The 25,604-nt window shown below is 33.8% G+C and overlaps 3 protein-coding genes, 2 long non-coding RNA genes and 1 other non-coding gene across 11 annotated transcripts; 2 read left to right on the top strand and 4 right to left on the bottom strand.

Moving 5' to 3' along the window:
- Positions 1–3,714, bottom strand: LOC108814269 (probable LRR receptor-like serine/threonine-protein kinase At3g47570). The gene is made up of 2 exons (XM_018586805.2): positions 809–3,714; positions 1–550 (listed from the first exon to the last, which is right to left on the bottom strand). Exons 1-2 carry the CDS (start codon positions 3,459–3,461, stop codon positions 213–215), a joined length of 2,991 nt encoding a protein of 996 aa, XP_018442307.1. The 5' UTR covers positions 3,462–3,714; the 3' UTR covers positions 1–212.
- Positions 3,715–6,124: 2,410 nt separating this feature from the next.
- LOC108816444 (uncharacterized) lies at positions 6,125–7,301 on the bottom strand. Its single transcript, XR_001943860.2, has 3 exons — positions 7,131–7,301; positions 6,873–7,030; positions 6,125–6,768 (listed from the first exon to the last, which is right to left on the bottom strand). It is a non-coding gene; the product is annotated as an uncharacterized LOC108816444 (long non-coding RNA).
- Positions 7,302–8,323: 1,022 nt separating this feature from the next.
- On the top strand, positions 8,324–10,810 carry LOC108818492 (uncharacterized). Of its 6 annotated transcripts, XR_001944156.2 has the most exons (7): positions 8,324–8,608; positions 8,723–8,898; positions 9,034–9,272; positions 9,348–9,650; positions 9,798–9,900; positions 10,035–10,170; positions 10,410–10,810. It is a non-coding gene; the product is annotated as an uncharacterized LOC108818492 (long non-coding RNA). The 6 variants fall into 6 exon arrangements; XR_001944153.2 differs by having other exon boundaries at positions 8,324–8,898; XR_001944157.2 differs by having other exon boundaries at positions 8,324–8,898; positions 10,420–10,810.
- A 2,755-nt stretch (positions 10,811–13,565) lies between these two features.
- Positions 13,566–13,647, bottom strand: TRNAS-AGA (transfer RNA serine (anticodon AGA)). Its single transcript has one exon. It is a non-coding gene; the product is annotated as a tRNA-Ser (tRNA).
- A 2,458-nt stretch (positions 13,648–16,105) lies between these two features.
- LOC108817569 (N-terminal acetyltransferase A complex auxiliary subunit NAA15) lies at positions 16,106–22,725 on the top strand. The gene is made up of 26 exons (XM_018590296.2): positions 16,106–16,286; positions 16,756–16,834; positions 17,132–17,214; positions 17,319–17,468; positions 17,595–17,710; positions 17,992–18,097; positions 18,278–18,349; positions 18,437–18,552; positions 18,710–18,842; positions 18,971–19,048; positions 19,133–19,186; positions 19,276–19,346; positions 19,464–19,518; positions 19,619–19,714; positions 19,930–20,058; positions 20,162–20,244; positions 20,338–20,568; positions 20,667–20,790; positions 20,862–20,969; positions 21,077–21,208; positions 21,305–21,361; positions 21,454–21,551; positions 21,631–21,689; positions 21,774–21,885; positions 21,971–22,062; positions 22,184–22,725. The coding sequence occupies exons 1-26, from the start codon at positions 16,236–16,238 to the stop codon at positions 22,381–22,383; spliced, it is 2,685 nt and encodes an 894-aa protein (XP_018445798.1). The 5' UTR covers positions 16,106–16,235; the 3' UTR covers positions 22,384–22,725.
- Positions 22,726–22,871: 146 nt separating this feature from the next.
- LOC108817570 (D-glycerate 3-kinase, chloroplastic) lies at positions 22,872–25,325 on the bottom strand. The gene is made up of 9 exons (XM_018590298.2): positions 24,966–25,325; positions 24,455–24,837; positions 24,303–24,382; positions 24,125–24,218; positions 23,945–24,023; positions 23,810–23,841; positions 23,642–23,710; positions 23,312–23,554; positions 22,872–23,202 (listed from the first exon to the last, which is right to left on the bottom strand). The coding sequence occupies exons 1-9, from the start codon at positions 25,228–25,230 to the stop codon at positions 23,059–23,061; spliced, it is 1,389 nt and encodes a 462-aa protein (XP_018445800.2). The 5' UTR covers positions 25,231–25,325; the 3' UTR covers positions 22,872–23,058.
- Between the last annotated feature and the right edge of the window lie 279 nt (positions 25,326–25,604).

Genomic DNA, 25,604 nt, shown 5'->3' on the forward strand with positions numbered 1-25,604 from the left:
TTAGTTATCAAATTGCTAAAAAGCAATGTTTTACATATAGAAATTCCAAATTCCAAATATGAAAATTCGTAACACCACATTCATCTTTTGTAATACCGTAGCATTATGTTCACAACATTTAAAGCATTTTATACAGATATATTATATACATCCAAAAGTCTTCAAGTTCGTGGAGGAGCAAGCATAGAAACAAGACACGCTTCTCCTCTGGCTTAAAAGAACCTCTCCTTGATTATGATTAATTCTTTAACAACATCACTCATTTCCAAGCGGTTTGCTGGAGACTCTTCAGAACACCCAAGTCCCACTTCTAAAACCTTCGTCAAGCAATCAGAAACAGGGAAGCCAATTCTAAGGCCTTTGTGAAGAACCAATTCATCTGCCACATCCAAAACTTTCTCTGGCAATGCAGACCTGATGCAGCTACGGAGGGTAAAGTCTCCTCCAAACATCTCATCGGTTGGTCGTTTTCCACTGAACATTTCAAAAATGAGAATCCCAAAGCTATATGCATCACCATGTACTGATACTTCTCCTCCCATTCCATATTCTGCACCATAAGTCATATCAAACAAGTTTTGGAGCAATAAATATATCACTCCATTCCAAAATAAAGAATTTTCAAAAATATTTACGCATATTAAAAAAGAATAAATGTTTACAGCTAAAATGATTATTTATTTTTACTATACACTTTCCAATATTTATCTTTGCTGAATAAGAAAAATATATTAAAAAATCTTACTTTTGAGAACGAAAAGAGTATTAGCTTTCTTCATTCAAACAATATATGTGTGATAACTTTTACCTGGTGCCGCATAGCCGATGCTTCCTCTGACTCCAGCCGAACTAAGTTGGTTAATGAAGGTTTCCTGGTCGAACTTGAGAAGGATTCGAGCAAGACCGAAGTCGCTAACATGGGCAGTTAGATCATCGTCTAAAAGAACATTGCTTGGTTTCAGATCACAATGAGCAATAGCTTCATGGCAACTAACGTGAAGATACTCTAAAACAGAAGCCACATCTATCACTATGTTAAGCCTTTCCAGAAGTGTCAATGTTCTTGAGGGCCTAGAAATCTTTTCCATTTCCTTTGGGTGCAGCCACATATCTAAGCTTCCATTTGGCATGTACTCATAGATTAGAGCTCTAAACTCATTTCCTTGGAAATCAATACTCGAACAAGCTGTCAGCAATTTCACAAGATTACGATGTCTAATGTCTTTCAAAGATTCACATTCTGCCATAAAGCTCTTCATTGCTCCACGTCTCTGCATGTTTAGAACTTTCACAGCAACAACCTTTTTATCTGCATCAAGTAATGCTTTAAACACAGTACCAAAGCTGCCTGACCCGATCAAATTACTCGAAGAGAAGCCATCTGTTGCATTTCGGAGATCTCCATAACTTATCATTTCATGAAAAAATCCCAAGGTAGAAGGAGTTGCTTCATTGATATTTTTCTTCTTTCTGATTTTTAACCAACAAAGAGAAACTGAAGCTATGAACAAAAGCAAAAGCAAAGATATGCCTACGCTTACCCAAATCACAAGTTTCTTTTGTGAATTTCCTGCTGATTGCGTAAAACATGGCTGTAGTCGAAGTTCCAAGACACCTCCACAAAGGTTTTGGTTTCCAATTACAGAGACAATAGTAGCATTTTTGAACTTTCCTTCTGTTGGCACATTTCCTTCGAAGTTGTTAAAGGATAGATTGAGATACTCCAACAAGCTAAAGTTTGTGAGATATTCAGGGATTCTCCCAGAAAGATTGTTGCTTGAGAAATCAACCTTCTTAATACCCACCAACCCACTTATATCTGGAATGATTCCATCAAAAGAATTTCCTTGCAGATGAAGTTCTTCCAATGAGAGACACTTTCCCAAAGTCTCTGGGAGTTTCCTTGACAGCTTATTATGAGCAACAGATAACGTACCAAGATTTTCAAGTCGTCCAACATCTCCTGGTAGAGAGCCGGTCAATAAATTATTTGACATGTTTAAAGAAACAAGCGTTGAAATTTGCAAAATCTCCTTAGGAATAATACCACTGAACTTATTATTCTCGATAGATAAATCTAGCAAATACCTACATTTACCAAGACTTGGAGGAACAATTCCTTCAAAATTATTGTTGGACAATTGGAGTGTTTCTAACCGAGTGATGTTGCCTAAGGAATATGGTATCTCTCCTGACATTCTATTTCCATAGACACCAAACCCCACCATTCCCGGAAGTTTCCCAAAAGAGGATGGTATTGGTCCTTTCAATAGATTTTTGGACAACCAAAATGCTTGTAGGCCTATGAGATTCCCAATATCATGAGGAATGCTTCCAGATATGAAATTATTTCGAAGAAGTAAGATGTTGAAGTTCATTGAAAAATTGGCAATGGAGGCAGGCAAGTCACCCCCAAGCCTATTGTATGCCACATCTACTACTTGCAGTTGGGTGCAGTTAGTCAAAGAAACAAGAAATTCAACATCTCCAGCTGAAAAATTTCCCAAAGAATTGTGGTTAAGAGATAGTACTTGCAGATCTTGTAGTTTTCCAAAGCTCGGAGGAATACTTCCTACAAGACTGTTAAGCTCCATGCCCAAAACTTGAAGAGTTGAAATATTTGCAAGTGTTGATGGAATAGCTCCTGTGAGAGAATTATTTCCGATATACAATCCTCGAAGGTTTGGTAGCAAATTACCAAAATCAGGCCTCAGATTCCCAGAGAAATAATTACCAAACATGTTCAAATGCTTAAGTGAGGACAAATTGTAAATTGCAGGAGGAAAAACACCAGAAAAATGGTTTGTATCGAATGCAAAAACCACCATTTGAGTCAATTTAGCAATAGCATCGGGAATTTCTCCTTCAAGATTATTTTCTAGAAAGGAAAGTTCTCTGAGGGATGTCAAGTTTCCTATAGATACAGGGAGTTTTCCGTTCAGGTTGTTTTTACCAAGGTCTAAAGAAACAAGCTTCCTCAATGAACCAAGTTCTGAAGGAAGACCTTGTCCAAGATGATTTGAAAATAAAGAAAGGTCCAACAATCTAGAACAGTTGAACAGACTTGCTGGAATTCTTCCTCCCAGAAAATTGAACTTCATATTCAAGTGTTGAAGTCTAAACAAGTGTCCCAGCTCTTGAGGAATGGTTCCACCAAAAGAGTTATCAGTGAAATTAAGTGATATGAGAAACGAAAGATTACCAATAAAAGGCGATATAGCTCCACCCAATTTGAATCCTCCGAGGTCTAAACCAGTAACTCTATTGTGTTTGCGGCCGCATGTAACCCCCGTCCATTTGCAGAGAGGGAAGGAGGTGTTCCATGAAGACAGCAGAACCTTTTTCTCCTCAGAAACTTGAGACTTGAACATAAGTAATGCTTGCTTATCAGTTTCATGGGTATTCCCGAATGATTCAAGTAACATGAGAACTGTGAAAGAAAGTAAAAGAAAGAGTTTCATGCTTCCCGTGTTTTTGCAGGAAATGAATACAAAGAGATGAGCAAAATGTATAATGAATATCTTCCAAATGTTTATTGGGCTGTTATCTTTCACTATCACCTTTAAAGGCTGCTCAAGTTACATTGTCTCCCCTCTTAAATTTTACATTGATCCATTCAAATACAGAAGACTTTTCAAGAATCAAGTAAGGCCGAGACTAAATTGACAAGCGATTCTGAAAATTTCTCTCTGACTTTCATTTCGCTTGATTTCCGTTCTCATGGTTTGCAAAAATATGTAAGAAAAATTAAAATTATAAATAAAAGTAAATGTTGTTGAAGCTTGGTGGAAACACATGTTTGACTGGGGCCATAATATTTAAATTAAAAATATATATTATTATAATGAAACTATTTTTTTACAAATTAGTGGGGTATATGATTTTTTACATAAAGTAGTATGATCGAATGGCAAATTTAATTAAATATTGATTTTAGAAAAAAAATACACTAAACCCTTTTTCCCCAATTTTGGTGGGGTCACTTGACCCCATGTTTCTATTTGCCTCCGCCCATGTTGCATGGTGAAACTGACGGTGGCCCTAATTGTAGATGAGTTTTGTCAACTTTGTAGGCACCTACCAACTTTCCTAATCTCTATGATTGATTCTCAGAGATAATAGATTTTTGTCTAGTCAATTAATGTCTAACTAGATTTTGATCCACCCTTAAAAATGACGGATATATTTTTTGTTGAATTATTATTTTACGTAATAAAAATTATAATTTTTGATAAATTATATATTTTAATTTTTTAAGAAATTTATCCTAAATTTACTTATATGACTTATTTTTTTATTTTCAATATAACTAAATTTTAGAAGACTCTAAATAATTATAACCCATAATATGATTTTATTTATTTAAACCGAAGTTAAACTTATTTTACACTGATTTTTTAATTTAAATAAAATATTTTATATCTTCAACACTCTTGTATTGAAAAAATTATTTGTGCGTTTTAAAACATTTTCTATAATTTTATTAAATTTAGTTTATGTGATTTAGTTTTTATTTTAAATGAAACTATTTTTTAAGGAGTTGAGATAATTCAGACCCGTATTATGATTTTGTTGATTTAATCATTTGTTATTTCAACTTGATTTTATTTTGAGGTTTCATTTAATAAATGATTTCAAATAATTAATAATGTGAAAAAAAATTTGGAAAGATATAATGCAAATATTAGGAAACAATTTTTTTAAAAAGACTAAGAATTGAATTATATTAAATACTCTTTAACGTAATTGCAAAATAATGACTTTTGATTAGTTCCAAATGATGTTGGGAAAAAGGTACACACAATTTTTGTAATTACTTAGAAATTTTCGGAGCAGATTCATAAACAGTCATCTACTTTAATAATATAAATAACATATATTTTTGTTAGCTGAAAATGTAATTACTTAAATTTTCATATCCTATATTTATATCATAGTCTAAATAATGATACGATTATAAACCCAATTAATTGTGTTTATCATTGTTGGGTTTTATTGTAAAACTAACTCAATTTTATAAACATAATAATTTTAGTATATATTAAGCGATTTATTAATTAATTTTATAAATATTTTCAGCTTTTATATATGTGATATTGTTTAATAAATTTATTGACAATTAGTGGGCTTAGTTTTAAAGGTTTTTAATTTAATTGTTGTTAATAGTAATATAGATTGTATACAATAAAAATAATTGGGTTTCGACTACCTTTTTATTTGGGTTTCGGTTACTTTCTTTTTTAATAAATAATAGTGTATGCCAAATAATCTAGAAGGCTAAACGATATTCCTTGCAGAATTCATGTAGAAAATATTTTGGTTCCGATATCTTTTTAAAATTTTAAATTTTCCATTCGTGAAATTTATATATATTAATAGGTAATTTAATCAAAAAATTCAATATTTAATAGATTGTAATCTGTTTCAAAATCGTAAATTTAATAATATTTAATGTTGCACAAGTTATTTATAGGAATATATTCTTAGAAGTTATGCAAGTTCTGCATTCTTGGAAGTTATATATATGTATGGAAGTTCTATATTTTGTTATATGGATATTTTAATTTTGAAGTAGAAAATATTTTTAAAATGAAAGCACAAGTTATTTATAGGGATATCATCACACAATGTGCAAATATTTTTTAAATTAAAGATAAAATTGTGTATGATAAAAAAGGAGTTAAATGCTTAATTTTATTAGAATTTATTTACTTAGATTATTCAAAAATACTGTTAGTGTATAAGAATATTTTTAAATGAACAAAAACCTATTTTGTTGAAGATATTATGAAACTGTGGTTAATTTGGTTTCCAAGTGAAAAACTATGGTTTATACTATTATTGTTTATATTCAATTGAAAATGATGTTTCAGTTTAGCCAAAAAATGATGTTTCATGATATTATTGTGTCTTCATTCAAATAAAGAAAACCCAATTTGAATTCAGAAATTTTACTTTGTAATGCTCGATGTCATGTGTAAAAGTGAAGTGCTTGTTCTTGTTCAAAAAGAAACAAATTAACTCGGAAAAGAAAAAGCAAACACACCAATGATGTATGTCCTGTTTTTTGTTACTTAGCCTTGTTCGTTGCTTGAAGGCAGTGTCATAACCATGCGATCAAAAATATAAAAAAATTTAAAGTGACAGATCAGCAACTGATTACGATTATGTGTTTGAGAATGCATAAATCTGCTGCTAGCGATACATAATACATGGGTAGGAGCCCATGAAATTTACAGCGACAATGAAAAAGGTGAAAACACTACCAGTGACATCACCGGCGGCAAACGTACAACAACACACTGCATCAATATTTCTCACGTTTGTTATTTGTTGTAGCTGCACTCTAACGCTGCGTTCGAGCAACGAACAGGGCTTAATCAAATTGTTCTACCTATTTTTGAGATGACTCTCTCTTTGTCAGCTTTGTTTCTTCTTTTCTTTTCTTTGCTATCAATTTTTTTCATATTTTCCTAATACTTTGCTTCTATCTCCTCCAGTTCATGTCTTAACCTCTCTTCTTCCTCCAAACTCACAGGTTCGGTTCCTTTCTCTGCTTCTTGATTGGAGTTCCTGTTTTCTCTTTAATGGCATTGACACACTACTTATCTTCCTCTTCTGACCGTGGGCAATCGTGGGAAATCAGGTTGAAACGCAAGACAAAGTTGTAAAGTAGAATGACATTATATAACCTTCGTTTTATATCCTTGAATGTATATTTAGAATTCTCCTCATCACCTCTGATTCACACAAGAAGAAACCCAGAGACTGGAAGCAAGAACAAAACCATACAATGAAAGAAATTGGGATCTTAGCAAAACCAAGTGTAAGGGTTTACAATAAAAACTCAATCCGGGCAAAGAAGTATATACCTAGTCATTGGCTTCTTATTGACATCAATCTTCTCCTTCATCTCGATGATTCGCCTCCTCTCCTAGCCCAAAAAATCAGCAGCGACCATGACACCTTGGAAGAAAAAAGCGAGTGTGGTTGTTCCTTCCGCAGGCTTCACCATCTGTACAGCTTCTTACTAAACTCATCAAATGAAACCCAAACAAAAATTAGAATCAACAACCCACACTGCTTAGCGGATGAAGACAAAAGAATCTCATCAAAGAAATAAAACTCACATATGTTGTTCGGGGAAGATCAGTGGAGGACAGAATAAAAAAATCATCAAGCTTCATCTATATAATCTTGACAACCCACGATTGAAAGTGATATAAAATCAAACTAAATAGATGTCGTTTAGTATTATTAGGGATTTCAGGTAAGATATCGTTTAGTATTATTAGCGATTTAGGGTATATACGTTTGCTTTTAGTGTATTACGAAAATAAAAAGAATTACATAGCTGTCACGTAGGTGTTTCTGTTTGAATAAAAAGAATTACAAAATACTGATTTTAATTAAAAACATAGCTTAAAAATAATACAGTGGCATAAAATTGTAAATAATGTTGAACCAGAAGGGCACCTCAAAAAAAAGCCTTCTATTTTAATAGTATTGACTAGTTAATAATCCGCGGATGAATTTTATTTACCAATAATTAATAAATATTAACTTTGTTCTTTCTTTCTGAAACAAACACAAGTTATTACAACATAGACGTAATCCTAACAATAATTTATTAATGATGTTTTACTTTTGGTTTATTTTTTATTTGAAATTTAATTTTATTATTCACATTAAATATTTAAATATTTATGGTCTTTTAAATCTTGAAATTTTATTGTTAGATGTCATAACTTTTAACTTATTAAAAAAATTTAGATAGTCTAAACTATCTTTTTATATTTTATATGTCAAATGAAAATAAAATATAAAACTAAAGTTAAGTATTTTGTAAATATCTAAACTATTATTCTATGCTTTATAAAACATTTAGAAAATACTTAAATTTAGTTTCTATTTATTTATTTTCATAGCTAATATATAATATAATTAAAACCGATGATCCGGATACTTGGAACGTCATCGAATTCGGGTCATGCTTAAAGACATTGCCCATTGTATACCTTAATACCTCTTGAATGGCTTGCATAAATTTTAACATTTGCTCTGCTTATATAGGTATATAAGACGTGCAATAAAAGTTATATATGTCTAGAAGATTTAATTTGTTAATATTTACCAAATGGACATACACTAAATATTACTCCTCAAAGGATCAAAACTATACTAAAAGCCCTTAATCCTCAAAGGAGAGCTATGCCACGTAGGCATAAAAAATCATCCAATCAGGGAGAAGCTGTTTTACACGTTGTTTACTCAATTCTGGACTTCTTTCTATAAACTATTTCACACTGGACCAAAAATAAGCCCACTTAAGTGACCCTAACTTCTGAATCGATGGCAGCTTCTATCGCCTTCCCCTCAGACACTTCGTCTTCTCCGCTTCGACTTCTTGCAACGTCTGTTACGGTGATCCCACTTCTTATCAATCAATTGTTTTCTAAACTTCACTCTTTATGAATTCGTTTGACACCCCTCTCTATCTCTCATCCTTTATATACTACTGTTTTTTTCTTTCCTTTGCGACAAATAAAAACACTCAAATCAAGGCTCAAGCTCAAGCTCAAGCTCTAGCATGGCCAGTGATCATGAAGTTATGTATTTTCCTTCTGTCCTATGTTAATCTTCACATTTCTTCAGGGAACTGTTATTTATGGATTCATTCTATCAAGACGTGTTAACAAATAATTGCCTGACATGGAACCAGGATCAGTTTACAGTCTCTTGAACTTGTACGGATCCAAAAACAAACCAGTGTATCGGGTTGCTGATCATAGCGTAACCGTTTCTTACTCACGGGACTCTGTCATGTGGGTTCTTAAGGACAGTCCCGTCCCCTTTGACGAACACCGTTTCCGGTTCCATTTCATATGCGGTAAGTCGGTAAGCTCTCTAAATTTTCAAAACATCTCTGAGTTATGTTGTTTTATGGTTGGGTGTAGTTTTAAGCCTTTCTTTTTATGAGTGATTTTGTTAGTCCGTGTGAATGTATTTCATGTACTTTCTATGATTCATTAGGCACAACAAGGCTGAAGTACGTGATGAAAATCGCACCAGGAAGTGAAGGAGCTGAGGGAAATCTCTGAGGATTATCGGCAGCTATACTGGTTTAAGAACAAGCTGACAAAACAGAAAAAGCACCTCAAGGAGCTTGAGGATCTCTGGGAATTTTAAGCCAGAAGCTGTGTAAAACTGCAGAAGATAACTGTATTGTGAGACAGAGAACGAATATGAAGCATTCACAGAACAGAGAAGAGGTGTGTTTTTATCCCGAAAAGTACACACTATGTATTGAATTGCTTACTGATATTCTTTTTAAAATTTTGAAAAAGAACTTGGTGATATGAAGATGGATCACATGACAGGTTTTTCAAAGCCTAAAACAGACAGATACATGAGCAAAGAGACGGAAGGAAGATAATTTCCATATGTTGCATCATATGGAGCGTGCTAAAGTTTCTGATATATGCAACAGGTATGTATACATATTTACAGAAACAGAGACGAGATGGAGACGGCAGAGAAACAGAGTATATGCTGAAGAGAAGGCTCAAAAACACAGAGAGGTTACAGTTTCTTTAGGACAATCAGCATATACTCTGCATCAGCATCGTTGGTGGTGATGTAGCCTAGAGGTATAACTTTATCTGGGTTCCCTTAGTGTGCTTGCCTTTGAAAGAATATGGTTCCGTATCATGTCATAACCTTAAATCTTATTGTATTTGTTCTAAACCAGAACCTAACTATTCATCAATCATTTTGTATACGCTTTTGATCATCAGGAAGTTCAGGTGCTTCTGCAAGATGAAATCTGAGTGATTTTGGCATTGGAAGCTTCTTGGACAAAGAAAATTTGGTCACGTCTGTCTTGCTAGGGAAAGGAAGGTCAGTATAACTTTCATTCATTACCCTATCTTTGTTGATATGTTTATCTTTGTTGGAGTTTGTTATTCATGTTACTCAAAAAAAAAAAATTAACCTTTGTTCAAACAAATCTTTTTATTGTTTTTCTCATCAAGTTCTCACACATATACGCAAATATGAAACATGGTTCTTTCCAAGACCCCACTTCACCAATTTAAGTTGAACATTATCTCAGCAGAGGAGTAGAAATTCAGTCTCATCTCCATAACCCCAATATACACCGCCATCACAGTTAAGTCTCATTATATTTGTTAAGATTCAAGAAAACATCTTTGGGAAGTAAGAACATTTACTATTATGCTAATTGACGTAGCCAGATTAAAATTAAATTATAATATCAAAGAGTATTCAATGACAGCCAAGCATTTCCGTCATTAATTTACAGTTGTTGATTGATTAGCCAAATAATTTTCCATTAGTTTTCGAAAATATATCTGTACTGAAAATTCAACCTTCGGTTATGTTCTAAGTTTCTCACAGCTTTCATGGTGAAGTTTAAGTGAAGGAGGCTTGAGGAAGAAGATGAGAAGGTTTTTAAAGATTAGTGCACAGCAACTTACCAGAGAAGAGATACCCTGAGAAGCCAACCAGCGACTACTTCCTCCTGAAGCAACCCAATCACCAGAACTTGCAGAGTGTTTGTTACACAATATAGCATTGGAAACCAAAGGGAGTAAAGTGGCATTCATCTCCTAATTGCTTCAGTAGTCTGTGTTCACATCCGCTTATCCTTCCCATTCTAGGAATGTAATATTTATTCCAGATTTATAAAAGAAAAAGCAAACCACTCTTTATTACTATAGAGAATTATGAAATCTTATATATTTTTAAAACAATATTGATGTTCTTATATATCAAATTTTTAATGGTTTCTCTATTAGTCATTTATTTCCAGTTTTGTTTATTTTTTGTTTTAAACAGATTATGGTATGAGAGATAAAAGTACATCAAAATAGTAGCTGAAGTCAATACTAAGTTTCATTTATATAACCAATTTACAGACAAAAATAAAATCACTTTTAATGCAAGATGGAAGAATAAACTATGAAGAGTTATGTGTGATGATGAGAATTGGTTTTACGAAGTAACAAGGGAAACCTCATTCCAGTCCAAGGAGAAACTGAACATTATTAAATGAACATTTGTTTTCTTGATATCGAATGCATAGGAGGAATCCATGACTATTTTATGCACATAGATACATATATCAAGGTGTTAATTCAATTAGACATAAATTCAACATCACACATTGACAATCTTATGGACGCAAACTATCTGGTCTGGTATATACCTTCAGCCACTCACCCTTAGGTTTTCTGGTGATGAGTATTGAGTAGTCTACTTCTATGATTTACAAGTGTGTTAAGAAAATGGTAAAGACGGCCAGTAGAGTGATATCATCAAACTATCATGTTAAGAAAATGGTAAAAACGGCCAGTAGAGTGTTATCATCAAACTATTTATTAGGTTTTCTTTATAATATGTGTAAACATTGTAGAAAAACTATTAATTACCTTTAAAATAATTTCATCGGTTTCACATATAGAAATTAATGAATCAAATAAACGCCATAAAAATTTACGAAGAATCACAAAACTTATACCCTATTTAAAACTGAAATTTAATGTAATGTGTAAAGTTACTTTTGGAAATATGTTCCCAAAAATAGATATTATATTTATAGAAAAATAACAAAACGATATTTTAATATTATTCTAAATTAGATAGCAAATTATTTATAGATAATTAACTCGGGCGTAGCCCGGGAATACACCTAGTCTCAATAATATCTCTATATATCTTCCACCCCATATATATGTTATTGATTATAAAATCTAACTAGATCTTGATCCGCCCAACCGGACGGGTATTTATTTTATATTTTTAATCTTTTATTTATATTAAATGATATATTTGTAATATTAAACATAAATCTAGATTGAAATTTAATATTTGTAGTTATAATAAAAATAAAATTTTAATAAAATATTTTGACATAAATGTTAATTTTCTAATTAAAATAATATAGAGGTGAGTAATAATGTTTTCCAATTCTAAAATCTTAGCATCCCTTAAAAATAAATAAAATAGATTTATAATACATAAAATATATAAATATATTTGGAATTAAAATAAATTTGTTAAAAAAAATAATTTTGCGTTTTGTTGTTTATTTCTATAGTTTGACCGGGGGCGTATAAATTTTACTTTCACTTTAAATTATTTCTTGTACTAATGATAAGATATGTATATGTATATATATATATACATATTTGTAAATTAATATGTGTTATATAATTATTAATAAAAAATTTTAAAACAACAATTTTATTTATTACTTTGAATAATCATATTTTATGATTTTAATCGTCTATTATATCATAGTGTAGCATATAAAAAATCCAATATTTTATAACTAATTAGACTTATATTATGAAAGCGTTATACTAATAATTTACGAATATTTTTTTTTATTTGTACTAATGATAATATATATATATATATAAATTAATATGTATTACATAATTGTTAATATCACATTTTAAAACAACAATTTTATTTATTAATTTGAATAATTATATTTTATGATTTTAGTTGTCTATTATATCACCGTGTAGCATATAAAAATCCAATATTTATAATTAATTGGACTTATATTATGAAAGCGTTATACTAATAGTTTATGAATAAATTATTTTATATTTATTTATATGTTATATAAATTTATTTTGATGTGTGATTTTTATTTTATTTTTTCTTATTGATAAATATTGAAAAATATTCATATACAATATCTATAAATAAAATATTGTCAAATTATATTATGTTTTAAACTAAAAAGGTAAAAATAAATAAAAATATTAATAATTGCAAAAAAAAAATACTTTTTACGATGTCAGTAAAACATTAAACCCTAAACTCTAAAACTTTAGGTAAAACCTAGACCATAGGAAAAATCTTAAATCCTTAGATAGATCATAAGCCATAAATCAAAACACTAAAGACTAAATTTTAAAACATCAAAACTTTAATTATAATCTCTAAACCCTTGGATAAATCTTAAATCATATAGTTTATGGTTTATCTAAGGATTTAAAATTTAATGTATAAAATTTAGTGTTTAGTATACAAAGTTTAGTGTTTTGCTGATGGGTTAAAATATTTAAAAATTCTTTTTTTAGTAACTACAAATATTGTTTATTTATTTTATCTAAGGGTTTAAGAGTTAAGATTAAAAGTTTAGTATTTTTAGAATTTAGTGTTTTTGATTTAGGATTTAAAATTTATCTGAGATTTTAGGGTTTATGAAAATATTTAAAAAAATGAGTAACTATTATTATTTTTTTTTATTTTAAAAATATAATATAATATAATATAATTTTATTTTATTTTATATAAAATATAAAATATTAAATATTAAATAACAAAATATTATTGGATGGTGGACCTACTAAATAATGCTTAGAATAACTCCATAGATAATTTGTTTGAATCTGTATCTACTTTGTAAAAGTCAACTACGTTAAAATCCCATCACCACACAAAGGAGATGAAACTACAAGGGCAAAACAGTAAAAAAGTAAGAAAAGAATCAAAGCTAAAGTGAAAGATGCTAAAAATAACAACGTGAACGGCAGGATTCGAACCTGCGCGGGCAAAGCCCACATGATTTCTAGTCATGCCCGATAACCACTCCGGCACGTCCACTTCTGTTGTCAATTCACCATCACGGAATGATATCAAAGGAATATATATGTACATTCGGAACACAGGACAATGTCACCACTTGAGCCAAGTTCAAACTACCATCACAGAGTTCTCTCAGATTATGGTCTGTGTCCCTCTATGGAGTTATTAGTACATATTTTTGAGCTTTCATGTAACTCTATAAGTATGTTCTTTGTGATTGAGTTGAAGATTTTTAACTGTGAAGGAAGGAGTTGTTTTTTTTTGTGATGTCTGGCTCTGTCACTAAGGTCACAGGCCTTGGCATTGGGGGAGCCACTTATCAACCTGACTGGAACTCTGACTCCACCTTGTTGATCTCTGCTTTTCCTAACACTTCCTCTACTCTGTGCTTGATGATGCTTTAACTGTCTTCAGGAATGGATAACTGAGTGTACTGTGTATATATATATGCAGAAGAAGTTGGTGGCTATTGAGAAGTACCTTTTCCATGCTGGGAAACCATGTAGTAGAACCAGCGTTGGCCAAGATACTACTACTCGAGGTTTAGAAAATAAAAACATTTTGGAAAAGCTATAGATGGCTTTCCTTTTTTTGAAGTATCTTTGTTGTTCAGCTTACTTGGTTGTATACTTGAATTCCAGAAAAGAAAAAAAAAACAGAAGCAAGGGTAATGGCGTAACGCCATCTGCTTCATACAAGGTCTCTCTCTAATTCTATAACTGATGGGATTGGTTAAGCAATAGGAACCGTGTTTTGCTCAAAGGAATGGATTTTTTTACTGTCTATTTCCATATTCACAGAATAGATCTAACTTGCACACAGAAACGTTTCTGTATAGATCATGTTGCTTGCTCTAGGAAGAGTTTGTTCGGTTCGAGTAGAATGTTGCTAATTGAAAAAGACTGAAATAGACCACCACGCCTGCTCGGTTAGAGTATATTAATTAATTTAAATATAACGTATAGACTTTGGATTCGGTTTAGTTGTCAATCTTTCAAGTTTTAAGTGCTGACTGGTTTTCTCGCTACCACCCGCAAACGCAGCTTTTGCGGTTCATAGCGGTTGTTGGCGTTTCGAAACAATCATAGAAAACGCTACAAATCGCTTCAAACCGCTCTGAACCTCTTAAAATTCAAAACTAAAATATTTTCTATAAATTTTAAAAATTGAATAATATGATTTTATAAATATAAATTTTATATTTATCATATTTTTATGATTTTTAATATTTTTATAATTATATAAAATGTAAATATTGTTAAATTATTATTTAACAAATGTTGCGTTTGGTAGTTTACCAGTCATAAGAGTCCCGCAAACGCAACAATTTCTAACAGTTGTACCAGTCGTACAAATCTCTAGAAAACGCTTAAAACCGCAACCACCCGCACCCGCAAACTCCCGCAACCGCTGCATTTACACCAGTCAGGCCCTTAATCGATTGCGTTATATTCGGTTATGATTTTAAATGTTTAGGGGGGATTATTGGTTTAAGAATTCTAAAGGAGTTTTAAAATTTTGAGAATTCACTATTATTGGTTTATAGATTTTAAAAGTCTTACCAAAATCCATTATTATTGGTTTGATGAATTCTAAATTCCACTTGAATCCTTTTGTTATTCATAAAGTTTAGTTATTGTGGATTTTACTATTCCATTAAATTCTATTGTTATTGGAAGGTGGATTCCTTATATTTTTACTCATGAGACTAGACTTTGAAAATATCACATATACTCATAAGATTTCTGAAATCTGTGAAGTAAGAAAAACATACACATATTGAATATTTATCTACGTAAACACAATAAACCAAACTCAATAATAGTGAAGCAACCAAACTCACATGAACTGTAATTCATTATATTTTTTATAGTTTTATATTTGACAAAACAACTGTTTGATTTAATAATAGTGAAGAAATATAACTCATACGATAACTAGAATAGTGTTTCGAAAAATCACAAAAGTCAAAGAAAACAAAACTGATTATTATCACAAGAAAACCAATAAGAACAGGAAATGTGTATCATTGTATCAATTGATGTTTATATATATATATGTTTTTTCGAGATTTTATTTTTGGAAAAGTTCTGGAAAGATTGTATACATTGCCTTATAACGAGAAATATTTTTAAAAAATATATTATGCAAATCCATGATAATTAATAAAATCTGTTGAAATCAATACAAAGTATTTGATAGAAATTTGTTAACTCTACTTAACTTCTAAAAATCTGCCAACTTTTAAAATCACTAAACTCCTTCCAAATTCTGATGGAGTGATGGGTATATAATACAATTTTGATCGGTCAGCTTGGTTGACTCTGAAATTTCTGAACCGATTGAAAATTGGTTTGTATGTGTCGACTGGTCTGAAACCGGACTAAACGAATCTTAACCGGAAAAGCTTTAACCGGATTGGTTAGGAGAAAGAAGAAGACAGAACCTAATTTATATACCCTTATTGGGTTTTATTTGTTGTCTGTCTTCTTCATCTTTGTTCCGCAGTAGGGTTGAAGCGGATAGTACGACGCCACCTCTCTCGAACTCGCGAACAACATCTCTCTTCTTCTTCTACGCGGAGCTCTTTTAGTTGCCCAGGAAAAATGGGGGCTTCGCTTCCTCCAAAAGAGGCTAACCTCTTCAAGCTCATAGTCGTATGTTCCGATTCTCTCTCTCTCTCTTCCTCTCACTTTTTTCTTTAAATCCTTTATGTATATTTGATTTGATGATTCTAGCTGGTAATACGATGAGTTTTTTTTTTCCCCCACTGATGTGTAAAACCCTAAAAATTAAGTTAACCCGGTCAATGTGTTGGGTCAATAGACATTCGTTGACAAAGTGTGTGGGAGTTGTTAGTTTCAATCTTCCACTGATAAGATTCTAGTGACCTTTTGGGCTCGCCTAGGATTGTTTACACAGAATAGTCTTCTACTATTTTTCTACTATGTTATTATGCATCATTAAGTGTTTATATGATTATGCCCTCACGCTGTCTCGGCAAACTAGTTAATTACTCATCTTCCCCAAAGTCTACTTTTGCATTGGATTTTTGTTGAAGCTATACTTGCAGTACTTTATATTCTTTTTTCGTGTAAATTTATTCTGAGTGATGTTATAATGCAGAAATCTTATGAGACTAAGCAGTACAAGAAGGGACTGAAGGCCGCTGATGCCATATTGAAGAAGTTTCCTTCTCATGGGGGTGAGACTTTTCTTTCTCTCATAACTCCCCTAACCCTCCTTCTTATTGTTTTGTGATTTCATGTTAATATATCATTTGCTATCTTATTCTGCAACTCTGTGGAGTTTACTACATCATTTACGATTTAACAACTTGTACCTTGTCTAATAGTCGCTTTTCGTGTAACAGATGATTTGTATTATTTTTTTTTTAATTGAGAACTGTTCTGTTTTGCGTTAAACTCACTTCCTGCTTTTACTGAGTTGTTCTTTCTTGACTGTATTATTTATTTTTTCTTTTATTCTTTGTGATTTCCAGAGACTTTATCGATGAAAGGACTGACTCTAAATTGTATGGACCGCAAAACTGAAGCATATGAGCTTGTTCGCCTTGGAGTCAAGGTTCGATTGTGACTTTGATAATTATAACTTCAAACCTTAATTTCTAGACATAGTATATACTCTTTCAGGGTAATATAGGATTTTTTCTTTTGTTTTCCCTGCAGAATGACATCAAGAGCCATGTTTGCTGGCATGTCTTTGGTCTCCTGTACCGGTCAGACAGAGAGTATAGAGAGGCCATCAAATGCTACCGAAATGCTCTTAGAATAGATCCTGAGAACCTTGAAATACTCAGAGACCTCTCACTCTTGCAGGTAACTATGGTTAAAATAGATTTGAGGAGAGTTTATTAGCTGGCAATTCATACCTTTATCATTTCAGTGTTAATCTCTGTTGATGCTTTCAACAGTTTATCTTACTATATACTTTCTTATTCTTAGGCACAAATGCGGGACTTATCTGGTTTTGTGGAGACCAGGCAGCAGCTTTTGTCTTTAAAGCCTAATCATCGAATGAACTGGATTGGCTTTGCAGTCTCCCAGCATTTGAACTCAAAGTTTGTTCTGTTCCTTGAAGCCTTAAATCTAAATATGTTACTTTACTTTTACTCGTTTTAATTGAATGCTAGTTTTTCTTCTTTGGTCTATTTGCTAGCTAACTTGTTGATGCGCCTTTGTTGAGATGTTTCATACATCAGACTTATAGGAAATAATATACCAATGGACAACATCCAGTAGAATTATAGGCCTCTTCAATCAGCTTAATGAATTTTATATCATTTGACAATAGCTCACCTTGATCACACGAAACATGTTTTTTTTTTTGTTCTTAAACCAGTGCTTCCAAAGCTGTTGAGATTTTGGAAGCGTTTGAAGGCACCCTGGAGGATGATTACCCTCCTGAGAACGAGATATGTGAACACACTGAAATGATTTTATACAAGGTATCATGCAAAAATTATACAAGTGTCATATTGTACTTTATACCCTATCTCTCTAGGTTTTTTACCCTGGAAAACCATGCTTGGCGTTAACGGGTCCATGTAGCTTCTGATATTCAATTGGCACTAGCACAGCTTTGATATCTGTACCTGCAGGAAATCTCAACTGTTTTTTGCTTTCAGGTTTCCTTGCTTGAGGAGAGCGGTGCTTTTGCCAAAGCTCTTGAGGAGTTGCACAAGAACGAGTCGAAAATAGTAAGTTCTTGAAGCTGATGTGTTATTTATGTGGATAATAGGACACTCATATAGTAGATTTCACATTCCTCGTGTGGTTATTTGTAGGTTGATAAGTTGTCTTATAAAGAACTAGAGGTATCTCTCTTGTCGAAGCTTGGTCGCCCAGCAGAAGCCGATAAACTCTACAGGGTTCTGCTTTCCATGAACCCTGACAATTACAGGTTTTTTTCCTTTGCACTTCTAATTCATTATTATTATTATTATTTTTGCTTAGAAGTTGACTATCTTTTCCTATGACATTCTCAAAGGCTTTCTATATATTTTTGGGTACTGTCAATTCATGTCAACAAATAAATAGTGCATTCCTGTACTTTTCAGATATTACGAAGGCCTCCAAAAATGTTTTGGTTTGTATTCGGAAAGTGGACAATATTCGTCTGACAAGATTGAGAAGTTAAGTGCCTTGTATCAGTCTCTAAGCGAGAAGTACACTAGGTCATCCGCTGTTAAGGTGAGAAATGGCAGTCAGTGAATTTTAATATCCTTCCACTTGATAGGGAACAACCGGTTGCCGATGTGTTTCTCTCTGATATTTTCGGGACAAAGGTATTAAGTTATTTTCTCTTTCCCCATTTTCAGAGGATACCATTGGATTTTCTGCAAGATGAAAGCTTCAAGGAGGCCGTAGCAAAGTACATTAAACCTCTACTGACAAAGGTATCTTTACGCGCCCTCGAGTCTCTTTGTTTCCACAATGTTCAAATAGAATATGTTTCTTATGTATCTTGATACTTGTCTCAGGGTGTTCCTTCATTATTCTCTGATCTCTCCTCTCTGTATGATCACCCACGCAAGGTTTGTTTCTCTGCTTTGTCGCAAATTTCATTGTATCTGGCTTCACTTTATTTTATGATAAATTTTTCTATATGTATTTTGTTGTCTAGCCTGATATATTGGAGCAAGTAGTGGTTGAGATGGAGCAGTCAATTAGGGCTACTGGAAATTACCCAGGAAGGTATATAACTGAATTTATTACTGAAGTATTAACTGGATTAGCGTCTTTTATAATATTGTCTTATAAAATTAGTGATATGATCAATCATTTGTTGTGATTAATTCTTGACTGATTCAGTGATGTGAAAGAGCCCCCGTCAACTCTACTGTGGACTTTGTTTTTCTTGGCCCAGGTTCACTTTTGCTTATCTATCTTACTTTCTCTCTATAATTGACAGCTTCTCGGTTGAATTTTTGTGTATCTTATCATGATACATACTTTCCATAATACAGCATTACGACAAGCGTGGTCAATATGATGTTGCCCTTGGTAAAATTGACGAGGCCATTGCTCATACACCCACAGTGATTGATCTGTACTCTGTCAAGGTATATTTTTTTATCGTGGCAAAAAAAAAATTATTACGTTTTAGTCCATCAGTTTGTGGTGTATGTCACTGTTGTTCCTGGCACTGTATGGAGAGACATTTTGAAAAGTTTATTGACAGGATGGCTGGGTCTGAACTTCTTTAGTATACCGTGCTATCATTTTGTTTGAGGACTCTTGTTTCTTCTTTAACCTTTTGACTGGTTTCTCTCTACAGAGCCGAATAATGAAGCATGCAGGAGACTTGACTGCCGCTGCCGCACTTGCCGATGAAGCTAGATGCATGGACTTAGCAGATCGCTATATAAACAGTGAATGCGTTAAGCGTATGCTCCAAGCGGATCAGGTTTACATCTCGTTCTTTTGTTCATATTATGTTTCTTTTGGTCAGTGTCCCTGGAGGCTAGGCCTCAACACTCTTTCTTTATTCTGTGAATTTTCTGGTGAAGGTGACCTTGGCCGAGAAAACTGCTGTTTTATTCACAAAAGAGGGGGATCAGATCAACAATCTTCATGACATGCAGTGCATGTGGTACGGCTCTATAGAAAGCGGTGTAATTTTGCTAATGTAAAATTGACATATCAGATGCATTTCTAATGGCTGTCTTCTCATTTCATAAAATAGGTATGATCTTGCATCTGGAGATAGCTACTTCCGTCAGGGTGATCTTGGACGTGCCCTGAAGAGGTTTTTGGCTGTGGAGAAGCACTATACTGACATTTCTGAAGATCAGTTTGATTTCCACTCGTACTGTCTTAGAAAAATGACTTTGCGTTCATATGTCGACATGCTTAAGTTCCAAGACCGATTACACTCATTCCCATATTTCCACAAAGCAGCAATCAGAGCTATCAGGTAATCTCTTCGTTGCACAAATGTACTCTAACTAAAGTATCTACTGTATAGATGCATGATAGATTCAATTAACGTTTGCCTCTTGGCTCGATATCCAGGTGCTACCTGAAATTGCACGATTCTCCCAAATCAACTGCTGAAGAAGATGGAATGTCAAAGATGGCTCCTGCTCAGAAGAAGAAAATGAAGAAGCAGAAAAAGGCAGAAGAAAGAGCAAAGAAAGTAAGCATTTTCAGTGTTTTGTCGAGTGTATTGACACTTAGGTGTCTTAAGAGTGGTCTTCTTCGTTTCAGGAAGCTGAGAGTAAGAGTGAAGAATCAACTGCCGGTGGAGTTTCTAAGTCTGGCAAAAAAAATGTGAAGCCTGTAGATCCAGATCCTCATGGGCAAAAGTTAATTCAGGTGGTTGTTTGCTGCATATGTATTGTTGGTCTTCGCCATAGTAGAGTAGTATGAGTAATGAGTATTTAACTTTGTTAAAGGCTTACTGGAAAACTAAATCTATACAGGTGGAAGAGCCAATGGCAGAGGCTTCAAAGTACTTGAGACTTCTCCAGAAGCATTCACCTAATTCTTTGGAGACTCATCTAGTCTCTTTTGAGGTTAACATGAGAAAACAAAAGTTTCTGCTTGCATTCCAGGTAACTTATTTCTCGTCTGGTGGTCATATTCAAACTCATGTTTTTATACTAGTCTTTGTCCAAGTAATTTAAGGACTTTGCTGTCTTATTTTTAAGGCTGTCAAGCAAATGCTTAAATTGGATGCGGAGAACCCTGATTCACATCGTTCCCTGGTATGTAATCTCTGCTACTTGTGATGGTCTAAAGAAGGCTTAATCATGCAAAGGAGAGAGGAGGGATAATAATGTTTTTCTATGGATTGCAGATCAAATTCTTGCTCAAGACAGAATCGACAAGTGCTCCAACGACCGAAGCTGAGAAACTTCGTTGGAGTGTCCTTGAGGCTGAGCGCCCATCAATCAGGTGACTACTCAAACTATTATCCATTCTTACTGTTGCTTTTTATATCAGTTGTGAAATTGTCCTTTCTTTTGCGTTCTAGTCAATTGCAGAATAAATCACTAACGGAGGTAAACGAAGAGTTTCTTGGTAGACACAAAGGTGCGTATCAAATTGATTACACGGTACCCCTTGCTGAGATATTGCAGTGTCTTAAATGGTAACGTTTGCATTTAAATTCCGCAGATTCTTTGGTGCACAGAGCTGCATACGCCGAAATGCTGTGCCTTTTAAATCCAAGCAAGAAAACTGAGGCTATCAAAATAATTGAAGACTCGACCAATAAAGTGGTTCAAACGTAATGCTCCTTCAAACATACTGTTCCTTGTTCTCTCTGTTACCTGTTTTGTTCTGTATGTTAAATATCGGTTGTCTTTGTGCAGAAATGGAGCTCAAATAGAGTGGAAACTCAAAGATTGTATAACAGTTCATAAGCTTCTAGACACAGCTCTCCTTGACTCAGAAGCTGCCTCCAGTAAGCATTAGATATCTTGACTTATTACGTTTGGTTGGTCGTATGATTCAAACACACTTACATAATATTAAGGCCCTTAAGAGTTTAGAAGTACTGAGCCTGGTTTTGGTTACAATTGCAGGATGGAAATCACGCTGTGCCGAGTATTTTCCCTGGTCTACTTACTTTGAAGGCAAGCGTAGCTCTGTGATGCCTGATTCAGTGTACAACACGTCTCGCAAGACCAATGAGAATGGCGACACACCAAACCATCCAATGGGCCAGACCGAATTGAGCGATGGACAAGTGGAAGCATTCAAGAGCCTCTCCGTCTCAACCTGAAGCTCTTCTTTAATAAGAGGCAAATCTACCCGGGAGATAATTTGCAGACCTGGATCAAACTTGAGATTTAATGAATCTTTGGCAGAGGTGCGTGGATCAAAAGATGCCAAATGTGTATAATTGTTTCTTTCTATATAAAGGCTAGGTTTCAAGTTTGATGGCACAGAGAAAGCAAAGGGTCTTTTGTCTCTTTTCCTTTTGGTTTCCCTTACGACACTTTACCAGGATGTTTTAAGCTTTTTTTGATGTTGTACCCTTTTTAACTTCTTCATTTTCCCATACATTATCTGTTTTATGTATACTTATTGACAATCTCTGGGAAATTTTTGATTTGGTGAACCTTTCCTTTTGTGTTGCATCTTTTATTCGGCAATGCTGTCGTTCTATCTTACATGCTATCAAATGCTAATACACATATACCACTATTTGGAAATTTATTGATTTTGAAAGTTACAGCCAGCTCTTGAAAGAATAAAAACAATCTCAACTATACAATACAAAAAATAAATAATGAACTTTCCAAAGGAAATGTACATATTTGTAGAATTGTGACAAAATAGAGAGAGCATGTCAAAAGATAGAATGAATAATACAACGAAGCGTGATATAGTGAATGTTACTCTACAAAGAGGAAAATACATATAACAAGGCATAGGAGGGAAAACATCCTGGTCATTAGGTTGCGAGTATTGGGTTCCTTTCTTCATCGATATCTATCGCAAGGACACGCTCTGGTTCCGAGCCGCTCGGTCCTTCCTCGTACAGTGTCGGCAGATAAGCCTTATATGCAGGCAAATACCTTGACACAAAGTCATTCACCTGCACAGATGTTTCAACGTTCACCGTTTCAATATATATAATAAACACAAGAGAGTACTAGTGTTATTTAACTGTTTCAAGAATGTCAAAAGAAAAAAAAAAAACATACCTCATCATCAGACATCCCGGCTTTGCCAGCCTGCCTCATTGCTATTTCCGCCTGAAGACGCCATCGGTATACATAACTTGGGTCCTTAATTTTGATGACCACCCATGCATCTATGTACTTGTCCCATGCCTCGTAATAAGCTTCAAGGTTCTTGTTCACTGTCTCCAACTGAGGATCCACTGCTTTAACGGCTTCAGCAGGAAGAGGTTTAAAACCAAGCATCCATCCCTCAAAGAGAATCACCTGTATATATTATCAACCAAACAAAGATTTAGAGGTTTTTTTGACTTGGAAACAGAAAACACTTGAAGAAGATAGAAATATATATACCTTTAGAGGTCCTTCAACTTCAGGCCATGTTTCTGCATCGCCTCTGTCACCCCTCCCGCTATAAGCAGACTGCAGCCAAAATAGGAATAATATCTCAAGAAGTTAAGACCTGTGCTTCCTCTGTTTTAATGATACAAAATGAAGGTACAATCAAGCTGTGACACTCACCTTATCGTAGCGAGGAACTTTCATCTTCATGCCTGTGTCAATGACCACCAAAAAAAAAGAAACTAATAAGATAAAACAAGAAAACAACAACAGCCAAGAATAAAAGCTTTTTTATTGATGGATAAGGAAACTAACCTTCCTTGGTAAGTTTAGTCAGTGCTTCTATTGTTTCGACAGAGAATGGAAGATCATGGCTTCCTGCATTCCCACGATACTGTATACACAAACAAATGACAGATTTTTTTATATTTTCAAACTAAAGGCAGAAGGACAAATTAAAAAAATGATGAGAATATGAAGATGAGTATACTATACCTCAAGGAGTGCATTTCCTGGATTCTCTTCCCTCAATTTAGCCTGGCCTTCTGCAGTCAAGTAAAAATCGTCTATAGATATTGTCGCCGACTTCCTGCAGATTATTATCTTGTGTGTTAGTATTAAGAATCACTAGGGGACTTGGATGAAGCAAACCAGTGTGGGAAGCAATGGGTACATTTTTGTAGTTTTGAAAAGATAATCAAGTGCAAACACAAGTGTAGTCTTGCCACATCCTTGAGGTGCGCTGAATCCAATCTGCACAATTTTTCCAATCAGATTAATCCACCCATCCATTAATTTAAGGTTATAACCAAAATAAATAGGTACCACTAGGGGAGGCACATCATCTCCATCTTTAAACTTGGAGTTATGCAGAGCAATCTGGTCTTGGCACCAAACAAAGACGGGGATATAGTAATGGTAAAGCCTAGCTTTCTGAGGAATGGTGAGCTTGAGCTCATTAAGCTGAAAGAGTCTGCATAGCTGTGAGCCGTATAGCAACCATTTGTCAATGGCCTGGCCGACTTTTTCAGGAGTGATACCGATCTTTTCCACGAGCGGACCAGAGCATATGAACTCAAAAAGGTCAGAAACCGAGGAGACATCCACTGTTTTTGTTGGTAACGCCGAGCATTTCTTAGACGTCCAGTTACTTGTAGTAGGCGAGTAATGAAGCATTGAGTTGTTCTGGATCCACGAGCAACCACAACCTACACACACAAATATTCAAAAAAAATCAAAAGCTAGAACACAAAACAAGAGCTCCACCTGAAACTGCAACACATGGATTGAACAATATATACAAGACTCAAAATAACAAAGGTAATCATATTATTACCAGAAGACATGGAGAAATGAGTTTGAAGCTTGTATGAGGAGGAGGATGAAGAATGAGTAACGACATGGTCGTCTTTAAATATGGAAGAGGAAGAGGAAGAAGAAAGAAGAACACGTCTTTTGATATTAAAAGAATTGCAAATAGGGTCATGACATGGAAACGGATAACCTTTGACATAAAACCTCTTAGTCTTATTGTTATTATTATAATGCTCAAGAGTCGCTTGCCATGGCGATGATATCAAACTTGAAGTTGCCCCCGCCATTCTCTCTTTTTCTATATCTTTTATCTCCAAAAAGCAGAGAGACGCATTTAGGAAGCAACGAAGGATGGAGAAGCAACGTGTTGATATTTTTTTTTATTATTTTCTCAAAGAGAAATTCAATCTTTCCACATAATATGTGAGTCATATTCATTTCATCACGTCGGATAACGCGTAGTTAATCCACCACTTGTCTCTCTCTCTCTCTCTCTCTCTCTCTCTCTCTTCCATGACTGTCTTCTTTGTTTTATTTTATACTAAACTAGTCAATAGTCTCGTCTTACCGACCAGAACAACTCACTAACTCAGAACCAAACACGTCTACATAAACCGGACGGGATATACCGGGAATGAGACCGTGGAAAAGATTGATTTCT

The sequence above is a fragment of the Raphanus sativus genome, chromosome 7 (assembly GCF_000801105.2).
Source record: "Raphanus sativus cultivar WK10039 chromosome 7, ASM80110v3, whole genome shotgun sequence".
NCBI lineage: Eukaryota > Viridiplantae > Streptophyta > Magnoliopsida > Brassicales > Brassicaceae > Raphanus > Raphanus sativus.